This window comes from Selaginella moellendorffii, unplaced genomic scaffold, assembly GCF_000143415.4.
Source record: "Selaginella moellendorffii unplaced genomic scaffold, v1.0 SELMOscaffold_3, whole genome shotgun sequence".
In the NCBI taxonomy this organism is placed as follows: domain Eukaryota; kingdom Viridiplantae; phylum Streptophyta; class Lycopodiopsida; order Selaginellales; family Selaginellaceae; genus Selaginella; species Selaginella moellendorffii.
Window position 1 is genome coordinate 3,625,317 of NW_003314264.1, and position 22,007 is coordinate 3,647,323.

A 22,007-nucleotide genomic window follows, 5' to 3' on the forward strand; every position below is an offset into this window, starting at 1 on the left:
ACTTGTTTTATATAATTGAAAGAACTCTTGATTATAATTTTTGTTCTCAAGATTGGCCTTGTTAATAGTGCTAATGTTACTCACATCATCCACTTGCTTTTTACTTCTCATCAAAACCTTCCCACAAACACCTTGGCTAGCTTCTGCTTCCATGGAGCAATTCAGGAATTAACACGTGGCAGCTTTTACCTGTTGACACTTAGCTAACACGTGGCAGAAAATAGAATATATGTCGTACAGTTAATTCGTTTCTTTTGCACAGAAAAAAGAATGGAGAGCGCCTGCATTGTCCTTTGCTACTTTGGAGATTGACAAAGCATCCAGGTAGTGGAAGGATGACTTCAACAAGGACTTGAATCTTAACGTAATACTCAAGCTTGAGGCCATACTTTGGCTTCCCTTGTAGATTATGGTAAGTTTGCTAGCTGCAAGTTCGATTGATCCTGTTTGGAATGCCGAATTCTTCGTTTGCCGAGCACAGAATAGGCATTTGCGAGCAAGACGTAGGCAGCTGCATTCTTGGGATCCAAATCTAGCAGGCTTCTCGCGGCGCCTTGTCCAAGCCGGAGATCATTGTAGCTTCTGCAAGCTCCCAGCAAGCACGTCCACTCCAAGGCGTCGGGAACGAAGGGCATGCTGTGGAGAAGATCTCTAGCTTCCGAAAGATATCCTGCCCTGCTCAGGAGATCGACCATGCAACAGTAGTGCTGCTTGGACGCCGCCAATCCATAGTCGAGCCTCATGGAGATGAACCAGCAGCGACCAAGATAAACTTTCCCCCCGTGGCTGCAAGCCACGAACGCCGCCAGGAAGCAAACGTCGTCCGAGAAGTCGATCGAGTCGAAGAGCTCCAGAGCTGCGGCGTAGTGCCCCTTTTGGACGTAGACCACTAGCAGAATCGTCCACGAGACAAGGCTCCGTTCCGGCATCTCATCAAACACTTTCTTCGTGGATTCCACTAATCCGGCATGGGCATATGCCGAGAGCATCACGTTCCACGACACTGAGCTCCTCAGTGGCATCTCGTTGAACGTTCTCACGGCCTCCTCAAGATGCCCATTCTCGGCATATGCCGCGAGCATTGCCGTCCAGGATACCAAGCTGTGTTGTGGCATCTGGTCAAAAGCGTGCTTGGATTCCTCGAGCCTTCCTCTGCGGGCATACGCGACGGTCAACGCAGTCAGCGAGACGAGATCGACACGCGGCATGCGGTCGAAGAGATCCTCGGCTTCCCGCAGATGCCCGTTTTTGGCATACACTGCGAGCATAGCGTTCCACGAAACTACGTCTTTCTCGGGCATTTCGGAAAAGATGCGTTTAGCAAATTTCACATTCTCTTCATGGGCGTAGGCAGTCAGCATTGTACTCCACGAGACGAGGTTGTGCTCGGGCATGACGTCGAAAAGCCTCTTGGCCTGCAGTACATGCCCGCTCGAGGCATATGCCGACAGCATAGAGTTCCAAGAGAAGAGATTCCCGTTTGGCATGGATTCGAATATCCGCCTGGCCTGTACGACAGCGCCGCATTGTCCGTAAGCGTGAAGCATTGCCGTCATGGCAACGAGATTATGCTGTGGCATCGAATCGAAGGTTCTCTTTGCTGCCTCCAAATGCCCAGTAGTGGCATATGCTGATAGCATCGAAGTCCAGGTTACAATGTCTCTCTCCGACATTTCGTCAAACATTCTCTTGGCCGATTCGAGATCTCCACGCTGCGTGAAAACGTCCAAGATCGCCGTGGAGGAGACCCTCTCGTGTTCCGGCATCTGGTCAAAGATAAGCTCGGCTTGATCCAGATGCCCATGACGAACATACACTGCGAGCATCTCGTTCCACGCAACCAGATCTCTCTGGGGCATTGAATCGAAGAAAATTCCAGATTCTAGCAGCAAATCCTTGCATGAGTACGCTGTGAGCATCGCGCTCCAGGACACTAGCGTTTTCTGCGGCATTGATTCGAAGACTCTCTTGGCCTCTTCCAGATGCCCCATGGCGGCATACGCCGACAGCATCGCGTTCCAGGCGACGAGATCCCTCTGTGGCATTCCGTCAAAGAGCTCCCTGGCATGGATCCATCGCCCGTGCCTGGAGTTTGCCGCCAGCATCGTCGTCCAGGAGATCAAGCTCTTCCTCGGCATGGCATGGAAGATCGCCTCCGCCTCGGCTAGGCTCCCGTTCCTCGCGTAAGCGCACAGCATCAGGTCCCAGCTCATCGAGTTCTTGGCGACGATCCTCTCGAACACCGCCCTCGCGTTCTTGGCGCTCCCACACTTGCCGTGCATCTCGATCAGCTTGTTGGAGACGAAGGGATCGAGCCGGAGCGAGAAGGGGATGCGATCTTCGATGCTCCTGGCGGCGGGGGCTGTCCGGCAAGACCGGATGAGCGCAAGGCATTGCTCGCGATCCATCCATCGAGAACAAGGATGATCCTAAATCTCAGCCATTGGAAAAGAATATCCGATCCCTTTGAATCTCAGCCGTGGATCTACACCCAGAAGGCGAGTAATGACATTAAGGTAGCTCCAGTGAAGAGCGAGAGCAACGACAGCGTTTGCAGCCTGTGGTCACACCTCATTCTTTTGCTGAGAAAATCCGCTGCGATGAGATTTACAAGCGCCATGTACACTAGAATCCCCGCTGACACCGAGTAGAACACCCCCTCCACCACCAAAGCTTTTACGCTTTTTGGATTGTACACTTCCGAGATCCCAATTCCAATGGCTATTCCACCCGGAGTCGTGATCGCGAAGAACACTGCCATGATTACCACGGACAGCGGCTTGAAACCGGCCTGTGGAGTTCTGGAATTTGAGAAAGAATTGAGGGAAGAAAGGGAGATTTTACCTGAGAGATACATCCTCCAAGCGCAAATCCCTCGAAGAACTGGTGAAACGAGAGTGCCCCTAGGAGTGGCCTGATCGTGCATGGGCTTTGCGAAACACCCAGGGACAAGCCGATGATGATCGAGTGTGTTATGATACCGAGCTCCAGCACCTAGAAACTCTTCGAATCAATCTCAAGGAAACGGAAGGAAGCGAACGCAAACTTACTTGCGAGATGATGATATGCCGGATGCGAGCAAACTCGTCGTCCTCGTCACTGAAACTGGCAGAATGCGCGTGCCCGAGGTGCTCGAAACCGAGTTCCTTGCCGTGTAGTCCCTGAGGATGGCTGTGACTGTGAGAGGCAGCGTGAGCGTGCATCCCAACAATGTGAAGCTTGGGTTGGGAGCCATTACTCTCGGCCCCTGCTTCCACGTCCAAGTCTTGGTCCTCCAGCGAGCTTGAACTTGCGTGCTTATGGTGCCTTCTCTCGAAAAACCCCGTGCTGAGAAGATCCACCACCAAAGTTGCCATGGCTGAGAACATCGCTATGAAGCCTCCAAACGGGAACCTCTTCCACGGTATCTCGGGCAGGCACTCGCTCTGGAGGACCAGCATCGCGTCGGGGAGGATGTGCACGAAGGCCGTCGCTAGAATCACTCCCGCCGCCAGAGCCTTGGCAATGAGGAAGAACCCACGGTCCGTCCTCAAGCACGTCAACCTCTTGCCGAGAAGTGGCAGAGCTACGCCCATAACGCCGGTTACCAGGATCGTCACCATCGCCAAGATCTTAAGGAACAGTGCCTCCCCTTCGTTCCGACAACCACCATCGCCGTCACTCTCGCACATAGCCGCGGCTGCTGTTCTCACTGTACCTGGTTGGAATCGAAGAAAAAAGAAAGAAAAAGAAGTGAGTCCACGCACGGGTTTTCAAAGGCTAGTCTAAGGAACGCTCAGCGGGAATCCTAAAGCTTCGCGAGAGCGGCATAGCATAGCGTTAAGCAATTTCAGTACCTGCAGCGTCGAGAATTCTCTCCGGGAGGTTTAGCAGGCAAGGCCCGAGCACTCGCAGCAAGATATTTGACGGAAGACTTATCATTTTCTCCTCCCCTAAGTTAAATTTGTTCCTTGGAGAGCGACGCACACCTCTAAGCAGTCGCTACCAAAAAGACGTGAAAGTCTCACCTGATGTCATCACGCACCAAAGCGATCGGCCAATTCCTACCTGAGGAAGGGGAGAGACAAAGGAAAAAGGATAAGGGATAAGGGAGGTGTGAGAAAGAGCTTCCGCAATGGAGTCATTCTTCCTACCAGCGATCATCCCATCGTCGCCACGATCCCTTCCTTCTTTCCCACTTCAATAATCCGCGCGCTGCACAGCATTCCTGGACTCGCAGCCCCCGGCGGCGTGAAAATTTCAAGAAGGAAGGCGCCGATTCTCCAAAGATTTACCTCGTTTGATCAAGCGCTGGCGCGCTCCAGCTGCGCAGCGAATCGCTCCGCTCTCTCTGGCGACGAGCGCATTGTAGCACACTTGGTTGCGTGCCCTCATTGTAGCGCGGCTTTAAACTTTTAGAGCTCGGAAGGCCGCACGTCCACGCGCCGGCAGAATGTCGACACTCTCTCTTTTATTTTTGGCTTGTACGGAATCACACTTATCCACTAATCGAACCCTCACTATACACAGTAGCAGCCTATCGCTTGGATTGGATTGTTCGCATCATCCTGTATGGAAAAAGGAGGAGCAAAACAAACAACTTAGCTCAGCCATGCGTTTGGAATCGATCGTACCTCGAAAGAAGGCCAAAGTTTTTGGAGGATGGATGGTACTACAAGCCTGTTCTTTCAGTGCCGGCCCGTGATCGCAGGAGAAAGGAGATCACTCACTCGTGATGGCAGTCCTCGACGCTGAAGTCCTCGTACAGGAGCACTCCCTCTGACGAGTAGTGGAGGGAATAGTAGCAGCTGTCGCAGAAGAAGCAGGGATTTGACGGGGCGAGCTTGTCGTCGCGGACGATCTTCCTGGCCCGGTACACGGAGCAAATGCTGCACTTGCGGTAGCGGAGGCGAGGGAGGAATCTGAGCACCGGATAAGTTGACGGACTCCGAGCATCGTCTTCATGGATCAATCTCATGTCTCGAATCACGAACACATGCTTGCAATCGCCCTGTGAAGACAGACATCCATTAAGTCAGGTGAAAGAAGAAAGAAAGTACTTGCCTGATGGCAGTAGAGGTACTTGGACCCCAGCTTAAAGTTGAGATCGCGAAAGTGCGTTTCTGCCATGTTCGCCTTTTTAAATGAGGGAAGCTTTGAAAGCTTGCTCCTCGAGCGCCTCGTCTGTCGAGCATCGTCTTGTTTCGCTATCCAGCTGATTATGTTTTCACTGTAATCGACGGCGTCTGGGTGTCGCATGTCATTGTAGAATACATCCTGTGCAGCAATGTCAGCTCGACAGACACCAAAAAAGAGTTTTAAACCATCGAACCTCTATAAGTAAGTATCCCGACGGAGATGCCACCCTCTTTTTTCTCGCCAGCTCGTCCGTCAGACAGTGGAGTTGATCCCTGAATTCACAAAGCGACTGTCTACCAAGAACAACCAGCTCTTGAATCTGTATTTTTCTCCGATGTTAGAAGGACCAGAAAAGAGAGATGGCGACATACCTTCAAATTTGTCCCATTGTGGAAATCTATCGAGATTAAAACTTCACCACCAGGGGCTATTTCGTTGCCCTCAGTCAAAGATAACGGCGAGGTTGGCTGCAGGAAAAGCTTAAGTACTTCGTTTACGTTTTAGAACTCTGATTTACCTCTTCTATCAGTGAAGTCACAAACCTCAATGGACCAGCAGTTCGAAGCCTTCTGCCGAAGCGTCTGGTATCACCTTGCGCTTGAGTTTCAGTCACACTGGAGAGAAAGAAGAAAGAGCAATCAGTACTTGCGCTGGAACACCCAGAGAAATATTACCGGAGCGAATGCAGGGTGGCAGCCGCATTTGCCTTCGCTGTGTTTCGCTCTTCGATCAGCCTGTGAAGCATGCTTTCGACTTGAGGATCCTGAATACAATTCATACCAAAGCATGAGAATACAAAAGAGAAGAAAACGAAAACGGTTACCGTTTGCAAGGTCGCTCTAGAGAGTCCATCGCAAGGTCTCCCAGTTCTTGCACCTCTTCGTCTCCTCTCCGATTGTGCAAGTATACTGGCGTGGTTCGTGAGACAGATTTCTCGCTACGAAAAGAGGTGTAAAGGGGGAAGAAATCAAAACAAGTGACTTACCGTAGACGTGTTCTCAACAGCTATGTTGATGAGATCGTCGGGGCTAAGAAACTTGAGATCGTCCACCCTTCAGGAAAACAAAACACTCTGAGCACACGAGATTTCTTTCATCCTACCTTATTTGTTCATCCATTTCCATACATTCGTCGCCAATCTCTGCTTCCAAAGCCTGGTAAGCGCCAGTCATAAGAAAAAAAAAATTAACACAAAGCGATCGCACCTCGAGCAGCGCTTTGCACGAGCTATGGTACTCGGCCACTGAGACCAGCGGCGATTCGTAGCCTAAGACGTCGAGAGGGCCTCCGCGGGCACCCATTGCTCGCCAAAACCCTAATGACTGACTCAAGAACCCTAAAAACAGAGAATTCTCTTTTTCATTTATTTATTGGCTGCCTTTGGTTTTGGTTTCCATTTTCTATGTCGGTTTGGGCCTGATTCGGGACGCCAAGCTCTTCCTCAGTGATCAAGCCGCGTTCCTGATCTATCGGGAATTGCTGCCTGTAGCACAACGCCCCAACGACCAAACCTGTGAAAGAGCCACGGCCGTGAGAAACTTTGGCAAAATGGAAGAACATAGATTGGTACCAATGACTGCTCCAGCGACGACATCACTCCAGTGGTGCCAGTAGTCATTCATAATCGAAATGGCAACCAAGGTGGCTCCAACGAGAGGAAGCGCGGCGATCACAAACTTGATAATGCGACCCCTGTGACCAGCAAACTTGATTCTACCTGCGAGGTACCATGACAAGTATCCCAACCCCGCGAAAGACCCTGTGAAGAACAAATGATCGTTTTGAGCTCCCTTGCGACGTAGGGAAAAGAAAAAGGAAAACTTACAGGAAGCGTGACCACTTGGGAAGCTCTTGTAGCCTTGACGAACTTCGCCTGCCGAGCCAGTGCAAGCGACGTCTCCAGAGATTGGCTTGAAATGCTAGAAGCAAGAACCAACAAGGATTTACCTCGAGACTCTAGAAATTCCAGGAAACAATACCGGAACGCCGTCTGGAAAGCATCTCCAAAAGAAGTCTGGCCGGGGTCGGCCCGTCAAGTTCTTCAAGGAATCGGTGATCACGGAGGTGATGATAACCGTGAAGAACAAGCCTGGATCGATAGGAGAGAGATATGAGAACTTAAAAGCTAGAAAAAGCTCTTACCAAGAATCGCATGATGCAAATCACGGGTGTTCCTCTTGAAGACATAGTAGCCAAGAATGAATAGAAGAGGAATCGCGAACGATATCACCTGATCAGAATGGAACTTAGCGAGAAAGCAAGTAAAGATCCCTCTTTTCTTACCACAAGCGCCGCGATTGGGACCGTGAAGCTCTTCACCGGGAACCTGAGATCATTGATCATGTACTCGTTCATGTACCTCCTGAAGGGATGGATCACTTTGAGCAAAAGCAACTCGAAGATGGCCAGAGCAATGAGAATCGCCCAGTCGTGAGCATGGTGTCTCAACAAGCAATGTCTCCATCTCAGGGTGCGATCGCTCATTGCGCTTCCTGGTCACAGTTAGCAAAAAGCACCACTTTTGAGCAAGGGCTCCTCACCTGTTATCGCGTTTTTGCTATGCAATCCCTTCCTCTCTCACGAAACTCTTGTTGCCACGATCGAGGCCCAAGCTCACCACCGTGTGTAGATCTTTCCCGTTGAAGCTCCGTGATCACCGCTTGCAAGAGAGTAACGCCATCTGTCCATCAAACTAAGCATGACACCTGTAGAAATAGAAAAATACCTCGAGATTCCTTTGTCCGAATGGCAATCAAGGTATATTCGACAGTCTGCGAATCACTGTCGAAAGTTCCACACGCCAAGTTAAAAAAAAATGGAGCTTTTGCTATATGTACCTCATAGTTCTTCTGGCTCCTTGGACTCCCCAGCGTATATGTTTGAGACGAGGACGTATGGAACACCGCTCTCTGGTTGCAACTCGGACATTTTCTTCCCGGCTCGCGAGCCGATCTCCAGATTTCCATGAACCCGGCACGAGTTTAAGAGCGTCGTCCACACCACGGCGTCAGCTTTGAACGGCATTGTCTCGATCAGTTCCGCGGCCTCCTCGAGCATGCCAGCTCTCCCAAGAGCATCGATGACGCAGCAGTAGTGATCCAGCGAAGGATCCAATCCAAAGTCGCCGGACATGGACACGAAGTATTGGGTCCCGCGATCGACGAGGCCGATATGGATGCACGCCGTCAGAGCACCGACAAAGCTGCTACCAGTCGGCGTCACCCCCTCCAAGAACATGAGCTCCACAAGTCCGAGAGCCTCGCGAGCGTGGCCGTTCTCGGCGTAGCGCTGGATCATCGAGTTCCAGAAGACAACGTCGCGGTGCGGGATGGACTCAAACATCTCCCTCGCCACCTCCAGCCTCGCGTTTTGAGCGTAGAGCATCAGCACGCAGCTGCACGAGAGAAGGCTCCACTGCGGCATCCTGTCGAAGAACTCTTTCGCTCCCTGGATGCTACCATTCTGAGCGTGGCCGGCGATCATCACCGCCCACGAGACCACGTCCCTGTGAGGCATACCATCGAACAATCCCCGGGCTTCCACCAAAAGATCCTTTTGAGCGTAGGCCGAGACGATGGTGTTCCATGACACCATGCTCCACTGCGGCATTCTCTGGGAGGTTGTTCCAGCTTGCTCCAGATCGTTGCCTTGTGATGCATACGCCTGGATCATCGAGTTCCACGACACAACATCCTTGTGAGGCGTATCATCAAAGATTTGCTTTGTGGAATCCAGGTCTCCAGCTCCTGCGAATGCCTGCGAGATCGCGTTCCACGATATGGTGTTCCGCTCAGGAATCCTGGCAAACAAATCCCTTGCCTCCTCCAAGTGCCCACTCTCGGCATATGCTGATATCAAGCAGTTCCAGCAGATCACACTCCACTCCGGCGTTCGATCGAACACTTCCTTCGCTTCTCTCACAAGTCCAGCTTGTGTATAGCTCGCGAGTACATCCGTCCACGAGATAACATCTCTTTGCGGCATCAAATCAAACAAGAGCTTCGACTGGGAGTAATGCCCGTTCTCGGCATATGCGTGAATCATGGCGTTCCAGGACACAAGATCCCACTGGGGCATTTTCTGGAAGATCCGGGCAGCCTCGATCGTATGCCCATTCTCCGCGCAAGCGCCCAGCATCGCCGTCCACGACACCACATTCCTCTGGAGCATCCCCTGGAAGAAGAACCGGCTGGCCTCGGCGGAGCAGCCACTGCGCGTGTAGGCCTTGGCCATGGCGTTCCAGCACGCCACGTCCCGCTCGGGAGCGCTGATCCCATCGAAGATCATTCGCGCCTCCGCGACGCGCCCGCTGTGCCCATACGCCGCGATCATGATCGTCGCGGAGAAGATGTTGGGGCGATCGATGTCGTCGTAGACCATCCGTGCCTCCTCCACGCTGCCGCATTTGCCATACATCTCCACCAGGAGATTCGCCAGGAAGCGATTGCCGTGCCAGGCGCTGCCCAGGATCCGGGCGTGGATCGATCGCCCGCGCAGCAGATCCCTGGCGCCGCCGCACTCGCGGACGATCCGCGCGAGCGCATCGACGCTGCTCTCCTCGCGAGGAGGAGCCCTAGGGCAGAGCCGCATATTCCACGAATCTTCGAATTTATTTGAAAGCATTTGGGGGCAAAGTTCTCGCAGTCCGTACAGCAACTTACAGTGGAAATTTCGCGGGTATAAAAAGGGATTCCAATGAGCTAAGTGCGCGTACGTCAGTGCTGGGATTGAATGCAATGGATTGGCCAACACATTGTCGTGAGTGTCCGGAAAAGAGAAAGAGCGCACCACGCAATTTGTGATCGCCCCAAATTCCATGTCAATCCCTTCGACTCTATGTTGGTGTGCATACGGACGATACGGAAAAGAAGAAGCAAAAAACTATGGAAGCCTTGTAGTGCCATGCGCATCGCAAATTGCTCGCTTTGCCCTCTCAGTGACGTACGTAGTCCGGCCATGTGCCCCATTGCGAGATTTCTTAACAAGAATTTATAGTTTCCCAGTGCTATCCGTACACAGGGCGCTGGATGGATGGAACCCTAATCTCGGAACAACGCAAAAGCAAAGTGGAAATGGCCAAGTGTCGCATTTATGCCATGGCCGTGTCGCATGTGACAGCCGTACGAAACGGCACCTCTCGGGCCTGGCCCAAAACCCAGCCCCACGGGAACCAGTCCGTACCGGCCCCCCAATTGTACGGCGCACGCGGACATGAGGGCTTGCACCGGCCGTACAAGACCCACCGCCCCTCCCTGCGGTGTTCGTACAGCATTTAAAAGGGTGTGGCCGTACAGAATACGGAAGTGGCCACGTTAGGGTTGAGCGGGAGCGTACGGACGAGCGCTCACCACATAGAGCCTGTTTGTTTGTTTTGGTATATTGGTATTTTATTCTCCCTCTCTCTCTCTCGCGCTGGTTGTGCCCTTCCTCTCTCTCTCTGTTCTTCCCAGGCTAGGGCTACCAGGAGAATCCATTCTTCTTCCTCTTCCTCTCGCCAATTCCTTCGATCGCTGAGATTAGGGTTCTTCGCTTCTTCCTCTTTGTCCGTCTCGCCAAGAAAACCACGCCAATTTCTTCTCCCTCTCCTTTTCTCTTTTTAGGTCGCGAGCGCCTCGGCTTCCTCATGGCTTGATTGATTGGCAGATTGATTGATCCCGCGGCGCGCGCGCGCTCCACAGCAGGATGATGGGTCAGCAGCCGCAGCAAATGGTGGGGATTCACCACCATCACCACCTCCACCACCACGAATCCGAGCAGCAGCCGATTGTCGTGGACCAGCAGCACAAGCAGCAGCACCACCATCACCACCAACACCACCACCACCACCAGCAGCTCATGGAGGAGGAATCCGGCCAGGCAGGAGGAGGAGGAGAGGGCCTCCCGGAAGACGAGGAAGACGTGGAGGAGGATCCCGAGGACGACGATCCCGCCGAGCTCGCCGCGGCAGTGCCATCCTCGGGCGCCATCGGCGAGGGGATGGCTCCCGGCAATGCTGACGCCGCCAATCTTGTCCCGGTTCTGGGAGTGGATTCCTCGCGGAGGCAGCACCAGCGACCAAGAGGAGGAGGAGGTAGCGGTGGTGGTGGTGGTGGTGGAGGAGGAGGAATCTCGAGTTCTTCGTCGGGGTCTGGCGGAGCTGCTACAGCGGTGGTGGTGGCCGCCGCCGCCGCCGCGGCGGGGCTCCAGATGCCTGTTCTTCCAGTTCCTTGCTGCCGAGTGGATGGTTGTGGCGAGGATCTGTCCACTGCCGGGGATTACCACCGGCGGCACAAGGTTTGCAAGCTGCATGCTACGTTGCCCAAGGTCATGAATCACGGCCAGGAGCAAAGATTCTGCCAACAATGCAGCAGGTTGGATCTCTCCTCCATATTTTTTCTCTCTTGCGTTTCATTTCTTCTTTGTTCTTCTTTCCAATCTTTGATAGCGAGAGTGGAATGATTTTTTTTGGCGTGTGTTTCTTTGCATGCTTGTGCTTGCTTGATCCAGTGATCACTGACAGAAAGATTTTTCTCTCGGTTGAGTTGGCTGATTTTTTTTCTGGTGGCTACTTTCAGATTTCATTCCTTGTCGGAGTTTGACGAAGGCAAGCGGAGCTGCCGGAAGCGCCTGGCGGGGCACAACGAGCGGAGGCGGAGGCACCAACCGGATTCGCTCGCCACAACTTCCAGTGAAAGTCCTCCATTAACTCAGGGTAGGCTTTCTCCGCTCTCTTGCATATTCATGAGTTCAAGTCTCTTCTCTCTTTTTTTCTGCGTGTACGGAAGTTCCTTTTTTTTTTGTGATCGTCTTTGGTCCCTTTTCCTCATCTATTTTTGGTTTTCAGGCCGGGAGAGCAATAAAAAGCCGCGAGAGTGGAAAGGGCGTGGAAGGGGAGGGAGGAGAGGACGAAGTGGGCTATCCTTCTCCGCACGGGGACCCGGAGACGACCCGAGCAGCCCCCTCGTCTTGCGAGACGAAATCCAGAGTATGTCCTCTAAGCGAAGAGCGGTGAAGTCAGGTGAAGAGTCATTCTCCATCATTTTCAATGATGCATTCCCAGAGCGTGACAGTGTCAAGGGTAAAATGAGCCTTCGAGTAGCAGACATGATGGAGAAGAGAGTTGCCGGAGAGTATAAGGAGATTGACGAGCTTGATATTGATATAGCAGACATGGAGCAAGTCAAGGAGGGGCTCGACCTGGGTGAAGGCGTCGTCATACCTCCGCTGCCGCTCAAAAGGGACGGGAAGCTGTCGGTGCTCAAAGGCTGGCCACCCCAGGAAGGCGCAGTGCTCAACCCGGACGAGATGCAAATCGAGACGAGCCTGACACCAAAAGACGAGCTTGAGAACAAGCGAGCATGGCAGAGAGGTACGCTCTTTTTCCTTCGATGTTGTTCTAAACCGCCAACTCGTTCGTTGCACAGATGACAAAGAGACGCTGCTCCACTGCTTCTGGGAGTGCTCCAAAGTCCAGCCGGTGTGGAGATGGGCCGCGAGGCAGCTGAGCAAGCTCCGGGGCAGTAAGGTGAAGCTGGAGCTCCGGCAGGCGGTGTTCGGCGGGAAGCTGGATAGCTGGGCCTCGCAGGAGAACGTTTCGGTGTGGAAGCTGTTGCGGGGGATCATCCTCTGGCAGATATGGTTGGCAAGGAAGGGGAAGGCCTTGTCCGGGATCCAGTGGACTTCGAACAAGGTGATCCGGGCGGCGTGGGTGGACCTGATGATGTACGCCATGCAGGATTGGCTGGAAGTTTACAAGAAGAAGGAGACCGGCAAGATGGAAGACGCTCACGAGCTGCGCGGGAAGTTCGATTCCAAGTGGCTGGTGAACCAGTTTGCTGGGAAACGGGCCGAGTGGAGCATGGTTTGGAAGGATCCCGACGACGTTTTGCTTGATTGACAGGGACGCTCGCTGGTGTCACTGCAAGAACAGTAATAGAGAAGCAAGAACCGATTAAAATCTCACCAGGAACTTACAGCGTCAGCAGCTTTGGCCTATTAATCTGGACGAGAAAGGACTGAAGCAGCTCCTCGTCTGCTTCGCTCTTTATAACACTTTGTACACACGACGGACAACGATTGTTATACTTACAAAAGGCTTTTAAGATGGTGGTGGTGGTGATGGAACGATCAAAGTCGACAGCTAGCTGGTAGAAAATAATCTCCTTTTCTTCTTCTTCCTTTCTTCTTTTCATTTGGTCTGGTCTGGTCTGGTCTGGAAAGAACGTTTAATCCCTTGTACGAGGGCTGTAACCATAGTTGAAGTGATTGATCCTAAAAATACGGCTTGGGATATAGCAAACATGATTGACCCTCCCAAGAACGATAGGAAACTTTAGCTTCGTCCACTGGAGTTCGCTGCTTTTACAGTCGCCGGGGACTCTTGAAAGTCGAGCCATGGCGGAAGGGAACAACCAACACCATCGACGGAGCCGGATCAAGCGAAGCTCTGCAAGGATGGGTGCCGGGCGGATATCAACACGTACGCGTCGTAGTCGACTCTCCCCCGGGCCTGCTGCTCCACTCTCCAGCTGCTGTTAAGTTTGAAAGCGAGCTCTTAAACCTTCACACACTGAGTCTCCGATAAACCGAAGAGCGCCAGCGCCTCTTGGCAGCTCTTGTAGCTGCTGTAGGCCGAGAACATCACGTTCCAGGACACCACGCTCCAGCAGTGCGGCAAAGCGGGCGCTCTGGCCGACGCCCGGATCTTCTACCTCGGCCTCGAGGCCAACAAGCTCGTCGCCAACTTCCTCATCCTCATGTACGGCAAGTGCGAGAGCATCGACCACCCAGGTGTTCGAGCGGATGGAACGACTACTCGTACAGCATCATGCTCCAATGCAGGAAAATGCTCTTGCGCACCAGTCACCCGAAGACGGTCAGGCTGATGAGGTCCGAGTTGGAAGGTCCGGAAGCTTGCCCATTCTACGGCCTCTTCGCGAAGCTCGCTCGCTCTTCGACGAGCGCAACGTTGTCTCCTGGACCACCATGGTCGAGAACGGCCCATCTTCGTGTCCTACGCTAGGCTGCACCACAGTCATGACGTACACGCGCTCGCTCTCGGCCTCCTCCGCTCCCCCGCTCTGCTCGAACCGGCGAAGCGAGCGGCAGTGAAGCAGCATGCTGCGACAGTCTCGAGCATCATGGCTCGAGTAGCTTGGTAATGGTTTACTGTACTGAACCTTCTTTTGTTTTCCACTCTAGAATAACTCTTGGCTATTGGAACTAAACACTTCTCAAGCACTACAAACCCTTGGTCATCACACCTGAATAACATCACGATCTGGATAGTTCACGAACAAATCGTACTCGTCCGGCGGGATCATCCTGGTGTCGACTCCAGCCTTGAGCACCTTGAGATTGTTCTCAGCGTCGGTGCGAACTTCCATCAGCATTCCGCGGATGGTCGGCCCGATCACGTCGCGAACCTCGTACGAAATGTTGAAATTGAAGGCGGTATCGCACACGTCCTTGCGCACCTCCTCGCCGTAGTCAGGCCGCTCCCACCTGTAAAAGGTGACGCGGAACCCCCTGGACAGGAGCACGCCAAAGAGGAGGTAAGGCCCGTCGTTCTTGTCCATCTCCCTGTCCAGGCACTCGTACATGTCATAAGGGGTGCGGCCACAGAGAAAGATGACATCGCCATCCCGCTTGCCCTCGAGCTCGCCACTGCGCAGTGATCAGGAGGACTATGGAAGTTCTTCTTACCTGTAGACAATCACTCTTGATACATAGCCAGTCAGGAAGCCCACGGGATCTTTCCAGTAATCAGGAAGACCCAGTTCCTTGATCTTCCAGCTCTTATCGCCCAGCACATTATCCGGAGTTACCAGATCCTTGAGACTCACGAACCCCATCCCCAGCCCTAGAATGTACAATCATTGCTGTTATAAGTCTAGTCTACTCTCGTGAATTTATCAAAGAACTGATTTGGTCCCTCTCATCACAGGAAAATCACTTCGTCCTCGTCCATCGCAAGTGATAGACGCTACATTGGGATTGAGCTTGCGAGCTTTCACTCCAGCACAGGCAGCTCGCGGCATATCCTTCTGGACCTTGGCAGCGGCGAGCCAGGGCATTCAAGATGGCGCGGCATGGTATCTGCAAGGTCCTCGGCCTAGCATCCCGGCTCGGGTGACTCGGAGGTGATGGAAAGAAGATGCCGAACGCTGACCTCGTCCGGTAGCAGGACGAGATGCTCAAAGGCGATGGAGTGTTTGGAGTATTTCCCTTGTCAGCTAGAGCTCCGGCAGGCGGTCTTCGGTGGGAAGCTGGATAGCTGGGCCTCTCAGGAGAATGTTTCGGTGTGGAAGCTCTTGCGCCCTCGGGCAGATATGGTTGGCGGGGAAAGACCTTGTCCGGGATCCAATGGACTTCAAACAAGGTGATCCGGGCGGCGTGGGCGGACCTGATGATGTACGAGATGCAGAACTGGCTGAAAGTTTACAAGAAGAAGGAGACCAGCAAGATGGAAGACTGCACGGCAAGTTCGACTCCAAGTGGCTGGTGAACCAGTTTGACGGCCCGAGTACAGCATGGTTTGACAGGGTCCCGACGACAATTGACAGGGACGCTCACTCCAAGAACAGTATGAGCAGAGAAGCAGGAGCTTACAGCGTTAGCAGCAATCCGGACGAGAAAGGACTCGCCTGCTTCGCTCTTTATAACACTTTGTACACACGACGGACAACGATTGTTATACTTACAAAAGATGGTGGAACGATCAAAGTCGACAGCTAACTGGTAAAAAAATTTCTCCTTCTTCTACAGCTTGGGATCTATAGTTGAAGTGATTGATCCTCCAAAAACAAAGCCTGGGATATAGGCAAACGTTGCAGAGGAGGATGTAGAATGCGCTATAGATTACTTGCGTCCACTAGAGTTCGCTGCTTCCACCGCCACCACCGACGATCTTACAGTAGCCTCAGCCGCCGGGGACTCGTGAAAGTCGAGCCATGGCGGAAGGGAAAGACCAACAAGTTCACCATCGACGAGGAGCAGTGTAGGAGCCGGATCAGGCAGGCGGTGGAGGAGCTCTGCACCGATGGCTGCCGGGCGGACATCAACACGTACGCGTCGCTGCTCCAGCAGTGCGGCAACGCGGGCGCTCTGGCAGAAGGCAAGCGCGTCCACGCCCGGATCCTCCACCTCGGCCTCGAGGCCGACAAGCTCGTCGCCAACTTCCTCATCCTCATGTACGGCAAGTGCAAGAGCGTCGACCTCGCCACCCAGGTGTTCGAGCGGATGCCCAGGCGGAACGACTACTCGTACAGCATCATGCTCCAGGCATTTGCCGACTGCGGGCAAATGCGGCTGGCGCGGGAAGTCTTTGACAAGATGCCGCTCCAGGCCGATATCTCGTGGACCGCACTCATCTCCGGCTACGCCAAGAACGGCTTCCTGGAGGAGGCCGAGGCGATCTTCCGGAAACTCCCCCGCCGCCACTTCGTCGCCTGGACCGCCCTCGTCACAGCGTATGCCCAGAACGGGCAAGCTTCAAAGGCGTTCCGGACCTTCCAACTCATGGACCTGGACGGCTCCCAGCCCGACTCCATCGCTTTCATCAGCGTCTTGGATGCCTGTGCGACCGTCTTCGCACTCGACGCCGGGAGATTGGTCCACAGGACAGTGGCGGATGCCGCAGTGAGCCTGGATGCCCGAGTTGTCAACATGCTCATCCACCTTTATGGACGCTGCGGCGCTCTTCGTGAAGCTCGATCCCTCTTCGACAAGCTGGACGAGCGCAACGTTGTCTCGTGGACCACCATGGTCGCCGCCTATGCCCAGAACGGCTACCCGGACGAGGCCCGAGCCATCTTCAATGAGATGCCTCGCCGCAACCTTGTGTCCTGGAACGCCATGGTGACGGCCTACGCCGAGAATGGCCGCGGGAAGAAGGCGCTCGAGATCTTCCGGCTCATGGACCTGGAAGGCACCCAGGCTGATGGATTCACTTACTTGGGATCGCTGGATGCCTGCTCCACGATCCCAGACCTGGCCTACGGGAGACTCATCCACGCCGAGATCCGCGAGAGTCGCAGCTCCGGCGATCCCAAAGTTGGCAACGCGCTGCTCAATCTCTATGCCAAGTGTGGCCACCTCCGGGACGCGGTGGCGCTGTTCGCAACGATGCCGATGAAGATCCTTGCGGCCTGGAACACCATGATCGGGGCCTTCGCTCAAACCGGCCACGGCAAAGAAGCCATCGAAGTCTTCGAGCATCTGGCGCTGGAAGGCCTGCTACCGGACGAGATTAGCTTCATCAGTGTTCTCTCCGGCTGTGCCTACGCCGGGATCTTCAAGGACGGGCTCCGGATCTTCGTTTCCATCACGTCCGACTATGGAGTGACCCGAGTCTACGACCACTTCGTGTGCGCTGTGAACATCCTGTGCCAGGCCGGGATGCTGGAGGAGGCCGAGGAGCTTGCCGATACCATGCCGTTTGTGACCGACGCCATCCCGTGGATGACTTTGCTCGCCGCTGCCAAGGTCCAGAACGATATGCCGCGAGCTGCCCGTGCTGGAGAGAAAGCTCGCAAGCTCAATCCTAATGTATCGGCGCCTTACGTGATGCTGTCCAGCGTCTATCACATGCGGCGCCAGCAAGCCGGCGAGAGCGAAGACGAGGACGAAGAGGTGATCTTGTCCGAAAGGTGATCATCCTCGGTGAGACAAGCGATCGATCACTAGATTTCTTCTGACTGTATTAACAGCAATGCTCGAGGGAATAAAACCAAGCAAGACCAGTTCTTAGCGCGTTGCCAACTTTGCTGTCGAGTCAATTTTTCGCGATCCAAGAGAAAGGGTGCCGGAAGAATTTCCCAGACAATGATTCAAGAAAGAAGGAGACTAGATTTCTAACCAGGATCGTTGTCTGGAAAATTTCCCTCTTGTTTCGCTTGATTCCAGCACTTAGCTAAGATCGCTAGCATGGATAGAACGAGCTTAAGAGTTTGAAAGTGGACACAATTAAATTTGCTGAGCATACCCCTTTAAGCCTAAATATTTGGGTCCTTTTTCTTTCTCCCAGCAAGCGAATGAAAAAAGGCGTGACAGGGATCTTCTACGCGATCAGCGAGCAGCAGGAGCGATCGATCCTCCTCCGCCACTACTCCGTCGCGCCTGCGCTCCTTCGCTACTTCAGCTCTAAGGGATCGGCCTCCTCCACCGGCGAGACGCACACGCCGCCGCCATCGGTGAAACCCAGTAACAGCGGCAGCGCTGGCGGCGATGGCACTGCCAAGCCTGTGCTCTCACATTACTGGGGGATCGTCACCAAGAGGCCGGTTCGCGAGGATGGCAAGGCTTGGCCTTGGAATTCGTTCAGGGTAAACTAAGCTCTTCTTTTTGGGTTTTGGTTTTCTTTGCTTTGTGCTAGCTCGTCACCATCTTCATTGATGAATGGATGGATTTTTTGTTTTGTTTTTTTTTTTCTTGCAGCCTACCGATGCTTACACTCCAGATGTGAGCATTGATCTCAAAAAGCACCACACTCCACTGTCGTTCGTGGACAAGTTCGCCTACTGGACCGTGAAAGCGATGCGTTTGCCCACAGACATTTTCTTCCAGGCAAGATATCTTTCTCTCTTTCTATCCTTTGAATATGAATGAGCATGTTTATGTTGAATCCTTGCGAAGCTCCTGGGGATCAAACGAGTTTTTAGTTTGCTAGTCTTATAAACTTGGACTGGTTTTATTTTTGCAGCGACGATACGGCTGCCGAGCGATGATGCTCGAGACTGTCGCTGCGGTCCCGGGGATGGTCGGGGGGATGCTGCTGCACTGCCGCTCGCTTCGCCGGTTCGAGCACAGCGGGGGATGGATCAAAGCGCTGCTGGAGGAGGCCGAGAACGAGCGCATGCACCTCATGACTTTCATGGAGGTGGTGCAACCAAAGTGGTACGAGCGAGCGCTGGTGTTTGCGGTCCAGGGCGTCTTCTTCAACGCCTACATGGTGTGCTACATCGCCTTCCCCCGCCTCGCGCACCGCATCGTCGGCTACCTCGAGGAGGAGGCAATCCACTCGTACACCGAGTACATCAAAGAGATCGACAAGGGAAACATCCCAAACACGCCGGCGCCCGCCATCGCCATCGACTACTGGAGGCTGCCAAAGGACGCCAAGATCCGCGACGTTGTCCAAGTTGTCCGCGCCGACGAGGCTCACCACCGGGACGTGAACCACTTCGCAGCGGTAAGCCTCGGATGCAAAAAGAAGGGATGGGAGTTCTAACGAGTTTGCTCACGCGCAGGATATTCATCTCAAAGGCAAGCAGCTGCGAGAGGCCCCCGCTCCACTAGGATACCACTGAGGATCACTGGAGATCGCCATAGCCAAGTAAAACAAGGTCAGGACTTTGCTATCTTCTGCAAGCTCGTTTCATTTACTAGAAGTTTCGATTTGCTTTCAAGAGTGTTGCTTTCTCTGGAAACCATTTGCTCAAACGTTTTCTTCTTGACAGCGTTTGAGCAGAAAGGCTTCCACTGTCATGCCCGGTCCAAATGCCACAAGAGCTCCCCACCGGCATGGATCTTCGCCACCTTTCACTGCTCGTCGTCAATCACAAAGAGGCACGCCGCGCAGGACATGTTTCCACAATCGGCAAGAACGTGTCTGCTCGCAGCAAGCTTGTGGCGATAGAGCTCCAAAGCTTGCTCAACAGCATCCAGGATCGCTGGTCCGCCCGGATGAACAGCCCAAAACAAATCGTGGTAGCTCGGGAAGCCCGGAAGAACTCGAGACATAACTTGGGCGATGTTGGTGGATATGGCTCGAGGCACCTCCCGCGAGAGATCTACGTGCAAGCCGCTGGGCCGGAGTTTGATCGTGATGTGCTCGCTGGTGTCAGGGACTAGAACTTGAGCCGCGGAGGAGATTTCAAAGAGTGGTTTTTCCTGGAGCTCGAGAGAGGAGCTGGAGCCGACGATGACGGAGCTGGCTCCATCGCCGAAAAGAACCGTGCTGATCATCATCGACACGTCGCGGAGGTCTGCGGCGATGTGATATCACAGCATGCGACGAGGACACGCGCTCCGGGAGAGCTGTCCGCGATGGTTTTGGCGATCCGGAGTGCCGTTCCTAGACGAGGTGAGTGATGCTCGAGGCTGGTCGTCCCCACTCATCCAGAGCGTTTCGTGCAGCTCTGGCCGCTAGCTCTGGGACTCGCTCGTTCGCCACCGCAAAGCTCTTCTCCAGGGACCGGGAAGATGTTTCGTCTGGGTCGAAGCGCGGGAGCACGGAGAAGTGCCGCCTTTTGATGCCCGACTTCTCACCTTCGGGAAGAGACAGTGAGCTGGGATGAGCGAAACGAGCAGAAGAGTGAGTGGCAACTTACAAAGTTTTCGCATTTTCGGCTTGATGAGAGTGCTCCTCCGCCTCGCTGAAGTAGGAGTCGACGAAGTCTCTCTGCGAGCAAGCATCTGGTGGGAGAGCGGTGCCGATGGCGAGGATGGTTGCCATGCTCGGAAGGGTGTCAACATTCTTTACGAGAACTTCGCATTATATTCTGTGAGAGAACTTTGTCCAGTGTGCTTGGGCTGACTTGCTATAGCCGTGTTGATCTCACTGTGATGTCACTGATACAAACACTTCCAACGTAGTTATAACGGAAACTTGATCCTCGCCCAAGTTGCGATTGTGATGATCAAATGCGAGTACAACGTTTCAAGGTTATCACGAGATAAGCTAGGAAAGCTTTGCTAAAACCCAATTGAAAACTCTCCACTCACTTTTGATACCAGATCGCCATGTCTGCTCGTCACTCTTCACTTGATCATCACATTGTGAGAATCTTTGATCACGGTCGAGACGAATCCATTCTTCTGGAGCTATATCTTGTCGCATGGATTCTCAGGCACCGGCCACCATCTTTCTCCTACTTTAAACACCAAACTTGAGCATGGAAGTCAAAAGTGGCAGCAAGGGAGCTTCCAATTTCCCTGTGACGCGGATGGACGGACTTTACACTCTCCAATCGAACTCCTTTTTCACTGCCACTCGGAGCTCGAGAGAAGCTCGAGGACCAACTGATCAGTTCATGGGACAAGCTCGTCTTCTGTTGCAAAGACGTACGCGTTCCCTGTATGGCTCGGGCCCGACGGCGGGACTGGAGTGTTCTTGGGCAGCATCTGCGAGAAGAATGAGCCACCGCGATCGTCCCTGGGAGAGTCGAAAGAGAAGCGTTCGCCACCGCTGTGAAAATCCAGCTCCGAGCTTGGAGAAGCAGCAGCAGCAGCTTCTTCTCGGCGCGATCGATGAGAGTAGCTTGCAGAAGGAACTGTTGCTGTGTCGCTTGATTTTGGAGCACCAGGAGTGAAAGAACTCGCTAGACTTCTCGAATCTGTGTCACTGCTGCCTAAGTGCCTCCACTGCAAGCCAAATCTCCTCGCAGCACACTGTGAAGTCTTCCACTGGAATCCCATCAGTATCCACAAGCTCAAGACCACCAACACCGGCCGAAAGCTTCCTCTTGTCCTCCTGCTGCTAAATCCAAAAGCCATGCTCGCCGACGCCGACGATGATTTGAGCTGACAAGCGAGCATGGAAGTGGAGGGAGTTGCCGCTGCTGCTTGTCTCGAGAGCCTTGTCGTCATCTCTGGAGCCGGACCACAGGAATAGATTCGATGACGAAGTGCGCGAATCGTGAGACTAGATAGTGGCTGCCCAGCATCGCGCATGGATTGAGGAGCACGCTGTTCTTCCAAGAGATAGTGAGAGAGCATTAACTCCTCCGTGTTTCCCTCCAGTCCAGCATGGAAACAAACCGAAGCAAGGCTCCAACAACACGTCAAGAAGAAAGGAAAAAGAAATGCGAGAAAGAGTAAGTTACCGCGGCAATGCTGACTCCGTGAGAAAATGCGAGGACAACAGTTGGTTTACCACTGTTTTGCGAAGACTTTCGAGCACGGGGCCA

The 22,007-nt window shown here is 53.5% G+C and overlaps 9 protein-coding genes across 14 annotated transcripts; 3 read left to right on the top strand and 6 right to left on the bottom strand.

Moving 5' to 3' along the window:
• Positions 1 to 407: 407 nt before the first annotated feature.
• On the bottom strand, positions 408 to 2,408 carry LOC112344205 (pentatricopeptide repeat-containing protein At4g02750-like). Its single transcript, XM_024668517.1, has one exon. It carries the CDS (start codon positions 2,406 to 2,408, stop codon positions 408 to 410), a length of 2,001 nt encoding a protein of 666 aa, XP_024524285.1.
• A 53-nt stretch (positions 2,409 to 2,461) lies between these two features.
• Positions 2,462 to 4,351, bottom strand: LOC9643643 (zinc transporter 10). Of its 2 annotated transcripts, XM_024667566.1 has the most exons (7): positions 4,275 to 4,351; positions 4,134 to 4,207; positions 4,008 to 4,047; positions 3,837 to 3,949; positions 3,051 to 3,697; positions 2,845 to 2,994; positions 2,462 to 2,791 (listed from the first exon to the last, which is right to left on the bottom strand). In XM_024667566.1, the coding sequence occupies exons 2-7, from the start codon at positions 4,141 to 4,143 to the stop codon at positions 2,486 to 2,488; spliced, it is 1,266 nt and encodes a 421-aa protein (XP_024523334.1). In that variant the 5' UTR covers positions 4,144 to 4,207; positions 4,275 to 4,351; the 3' UTR covers positions 2,462 to 2,485. The 2 variants fall into 2 exon arrangements, with proteins under 2 accessions (XP_024523334.1, XP_002963834.2); XM_002963788.2 differs by lacking the exons at positions 3,837 to 3,949; positions 4,275 to 4,351 and having other exon boundaries at positions 4,134 to 4,261.
• A 79-nt stretch (positions 4,352 to 4,430) lies between these two features.
• LOC9655425 (snRNA-activating protein complex subunit) lies at positions 4,431 to 6,469 on the bottom strand. 2 transcript variants are annotated; one of them, XM_024667578.1, is made up of 11 exons: positions 6,324 to 6,469; positions 6,220 to 6,272; positions 6,104 to 6,170; positions 5,942 to 6,055; positions 5,793 to 5,881; positions 5,636 to 5,732; positions 5,490 to 5,585; positions 5,312 to 5,437; positions 5,044 to 5,256; positions 4,614 to 4,990; positions 4,431 to 4,547 (listed from the first exon to the last, which is right to left on the bottom strand). In XM_024667578.1, the coding sequence occupies exons 1-10, from the start codon at positions 6,417 to 6,419 to the stop codon at positions 4,706 to 4,708; spliced, it is 1,236 nt and encodes a 411-aa protein (XP_024523346.1). In that variant the 5' UTR covers positions 6,420 to 6,469; the 3' UTR covers positions 4,431 to 4,547; positions 4,614 to 4,705. The 2 variants fall into 2 exon arrangements, with proteins under 2 accessions (XP_024523346.1, XP_024523354.1); XM_024667586.1 differs by having other exon boundaries at positions 6,220 to 6,259; positions 6,324 to 6,377.
• On the bottom strand, positions 6,456 to 7,652 carry LOC9655426 (lipid phosphate phosphatase 2). Its single transcript, XM_024667594.1, has 6 exons — positions 7,402 to 7,652; positions 7,261 to 7,348; positions 7,098 to 7,207; positions 6,944 to 7,037; positions 6,689 to 6,877; positions 6,456 to 6,629 (listed from the first exon to the last, which is right to left on the bottom strand). The coding sequence occupies exons 1-6, from the start codon at positions 7,600 to 7,602 to the stop codon at positions 6,478 to 6,480; spliced, it is 834 nt and encodes a 277-aa protein (XP_024523362.1). The 5' UTR covers positions 7,603 to 7,652; the 3' UTR covers positions 6,456 to 6,477.
• Positions 7,653 to 7,663: 11 nt separating this feature from the next.
• LOC112344206 (pentatricopeptide repeat-containing protein At4g02750-like) lies at positions 7,664 to 9,936 on the bottom strand. The gene is made up of 2 exons (XM_024668519.1): positions 7,844 to 9,936; positions 7,664 to 7,798 (listed from the first exon to the last, which is right to left on the bottom strand). Exon 1 carries the CDS (start codon positions 9,934 to 9,936, stop codon positions 7,957 to 7,959), a length of 1,980 nt encoding a protein of 659 aa, XP_024524287.1. The 3' UTR covers positions 7,664 to 7,798; positions 7,844 to 7,956.
• A 587-nt stretch (positions 9,937 to 10,523) lies between these two features.
• Positions 10,524 to 13,400, top strand: LOC9655427 (squamosa promoter-binding-like protein 15). 3 transcript variants are annotated; one of them, XM_024668249.1, is made up of 5 exons: positions 10,524 to 11,468; positions 11,673 to 11,809; positions 11,942 to 12,082; positions 12,263 to 12,466; positions 12,522 to 13,400. In XM_024668249.1, the coding sequence occupies exons 1-5, from the start codon at positions 10,801 to 10,803 to the stop codon at positions 12,992 to 12,994; spliced, it is 1,623 nt and encodes a 540-aa protein (XP_024524017.1). In that variant the 5' UTR covers positions 10,524 to 10,800; the 3' UTR covers positions 12,995 to 13,400. The 3 variants fall into 3 exon arrangements, with proteins under 3 accessions (XP_024524017.1, XP_024524018.1, XP_002963433.2); XM_024668250.1 differs by having other exon boundaries at positions 12,266 to 12,466; XM_002963387.2 differs by having other exon boundaries at positions 11,942 to 12,466.
• A 2,502-nt stretch (positions 13,401 to 15,902) lies between these two features.
• LOC9655428 (pentatricopeptide repeat-containing protein At2g13600) lies at positions 15,903 to 18,074 on the top strand. Its single transcript, XM_024668248.1, has one exon. It carries the CDS (start codon positions 15,946 to 15,948, stop codon positions 17,749 to 17,751), a length of 1,806 nt encoding a protein of 601 aa, XP_024524016.1. The 5' UTR covers positions 15,903 to 15,945; the 3' UTR covers positions 17,752 to 18,074.
• Positions 18,075 to 18,096: 22 nt separating this feature from the next.
• Positions 18,097 to 19,693, top strand: LOC9643645 (ubiquinol oxidase 2, mitochondrial). Of its 2 annotated transcripts, XM_024668252.1 has the most exons (5): positions 18,097 to 18,422; positions 18,535 to 18,663; positions 18,800 to 19,288; positions 19,347 to 19,442; positions 19,557 to 19,693. In XM_024668252.1, the coding sequence occupies exons 1-4, from the start codon at positions 18,132 to 18,134 to the stop codon at positions 19,404 to 19,406; spliced, it is 969 nt and encodes a 322-aa protein (XP_024524020.1). In that variant the 5' UTR covers positions 18,097 to 18,131; the 3' UTR covers positions 19,407 to 19,442; positions 19,557 to 19,693. The 2 variants fall into 2 exon arrangements, with proteins under 2 accessions (XP_024524020.1, XP_024524019.1); XM_024668251.1 differs by having other exon boundaries at positions 19,347 to 19,639.
• LOC9643646 (phenylpropanoylacetyl-CoA synthase) lies at positions 19,630 to 20,938 on the bottom strand. Its single transcript, XM_024668520.1, has 3 exons — positions 20,824 to 20,938; positions 20,180 to 20,424; positions 19,630 to 20,094 (listed from the first exon to the last, which is right to left on the bottom strand). The coding sequence occupies exons 1-3, from the start codon at positions 20,936 to 20,938 to the stop codon at positions 19,639 to 19,641; spliced, it is 816 nt and encodes a 271-aa protein (XP_024524288.1). The 3' UTR covers positions 19,630 to 19,638.
• Positions 20,939 to 22,007: the final 1,069 nt, after the last annotated feature.

What these genes read in the sequence shown, in the direction of transcription:
- LOC112344205 (XM_024668517.1), bottom strand. Translation starts at nt 2,408, where the DNA reads ATGGATCGCGAGCAATGCCTTGCGCTCATCCGGTCTTGCCGGACAGCC.
- LOC9643643 (XM_024667566.1), bottom strand. An exon ending in GAGAATTCTCGACGCTGCAG is followed by an intron (nt 3,698 to 3,836) that starts GTACTGAAATTG and finishes GATTCCAACCAG; the next exon opens with GTACAGTGAGAACAGCAGCC. An exon ending in GGCATATCATCATCTCGCAA is followed by an intron (nt 2,995 to 3,050) that starts GTAAGTTTGCGT and finishes AAGAGTTTCTAG; the next exon opens with GTGCTGGAGCTCGGTATCAT.
- LOC9655425 (XM_024667578.1), bottom strand. Translation starts at nt 6,419, where the DNA reads ATGGGTGCCCGCGGAGGCCCTCTCGACGTCTTAGGCTACGAATCGCCG. An exon ending in TGACTTCACTGATAGAAGAG is followed by an intron (nt 5,586 to 5,635) that starts GTAAATCAGAGT and finishes CTTTTCCTGCAG; the next exon opens with CCAACCTCGCCGTTATCTTT. An exon ending in ACAATGGGACAAATTTGAAG is followed by an intron (nt 5,438 to 5,489) that starts GTATGTCGCCAT and finishes AGAAAAATACAG; the next exon opens with ATTCAAGAGCTGGTTGTTCT.
- LOC9655426 (XM_024667594.1), bottom strand. Translation starts at nt 7,602, where the DNA reads ATGAGCGATCGCACCCTGAGATGGAGACATTGCTTGTTGAGACACCAT. An exon ending in TCCCAATCGCGGCGCTTGTG is followed by an intron (nt 7,349 to 7,401) that starts GTAAGAAAAGAG and finishes CATTCTGATCAG; the next exon opens with GTGATATCGTTCGCGATTCC. An exon ending in CGTCGCTGGAGCAGTCATTG is followed by an intron (nt 6,630 to 6,688) that starts GTACCAATCTAT and finishes GCTCTTTCACAG; the next exon opens with GTTTGGTCGTTGGGGCGTTG.
- LOC112344206 (XM_024668519.1), bottom strand. Translation starts at nt 9,936, where the DNA reads ATGGAATTTGGGGCGATCACAAATTGCGTGGTGCGCTCTTTCTCTTTT.
- LOC9655427 (XM_002963387.2), top strand. Translation starts at nt 10,801, where the DNA reads ATGATGGGTCAGCAGCCGCAGCAAATGGTGGGGATTCACCACCATCAC. An exon ending in AAGTCCTCCATTAACTCAGG is followed by an intron (nt 11,810 to 11,941) that starts GTAGGCTTTCTC and finishes TTTGGTTTTCAG; the next exon opens with GCCGGGAGAGCAATAAAAAG. An exon ending in CAAGCGAGCATGGCAGAGAG is followed by an intron (nt 12,467 to 12,521) that starts GTACGCTCTTTT and finishes TTCGTTGCACAG; the next exon opens with ATGACAAAGAGACGCTGCTC.
- LOC9655428 (XM_024668248.1), top strand. Translation starts at nt 15,946, where the DNA reads ATGCGCTATAGATTACTTGCGTCCACTAGAGTTCGCTGCTTCCACCGC.
- LOC9643645 (XM_024668252.1), top strand. Translation starts at nt 18,132, where the DNA reads ATGAAAAAAGGCGTGACAGGGATCTTCTACGCGATCAGCGAGCAGCAG. An exon ending in CCACAGACATTTTCTTCCAG is followed by an intron (nt 18,664 to 18,799) that starts GCAAGATATCTT and finishes TTATTTTTGCAG; the next exon opens with CGACGATACGGCTGCCGAGC. An exon ending in ACGTGAACCACTTCGCAGCG is followed by an intron (nt 19,289 to 19,346) that starts GTAAGCCTCGGA and finishes GCTCACGCGCAG; the next exon opens with GATATTCATCTCAAAGGCAA.
- LOC9643646 (XM_024668520.1), bottom strand. Translation starts at nt 20,938, where the DNA reads ATGCGACAAGATATAGCTCCAGAAGAATGGATTCGTCTCGACCGTGAT. An exon ending in ATGGCGATCTGGTATCAAAA is followed by an intron (nt 20,425 to 20,823) that starts GTGAGTGGAGAG and finishes AAACTTTGTAAG; the next exon opens with TTGCCACTCACTCTTCTGCT. An exon ending in CCTCGAGCATCACTCACCTC is followed by an intron (nt 20,095 to 20,179) that starts GTCTAGGAACGG and finishes CTGTGATATCAC; the next exon opens with ATCGCCGCAGACCTCCGCGA.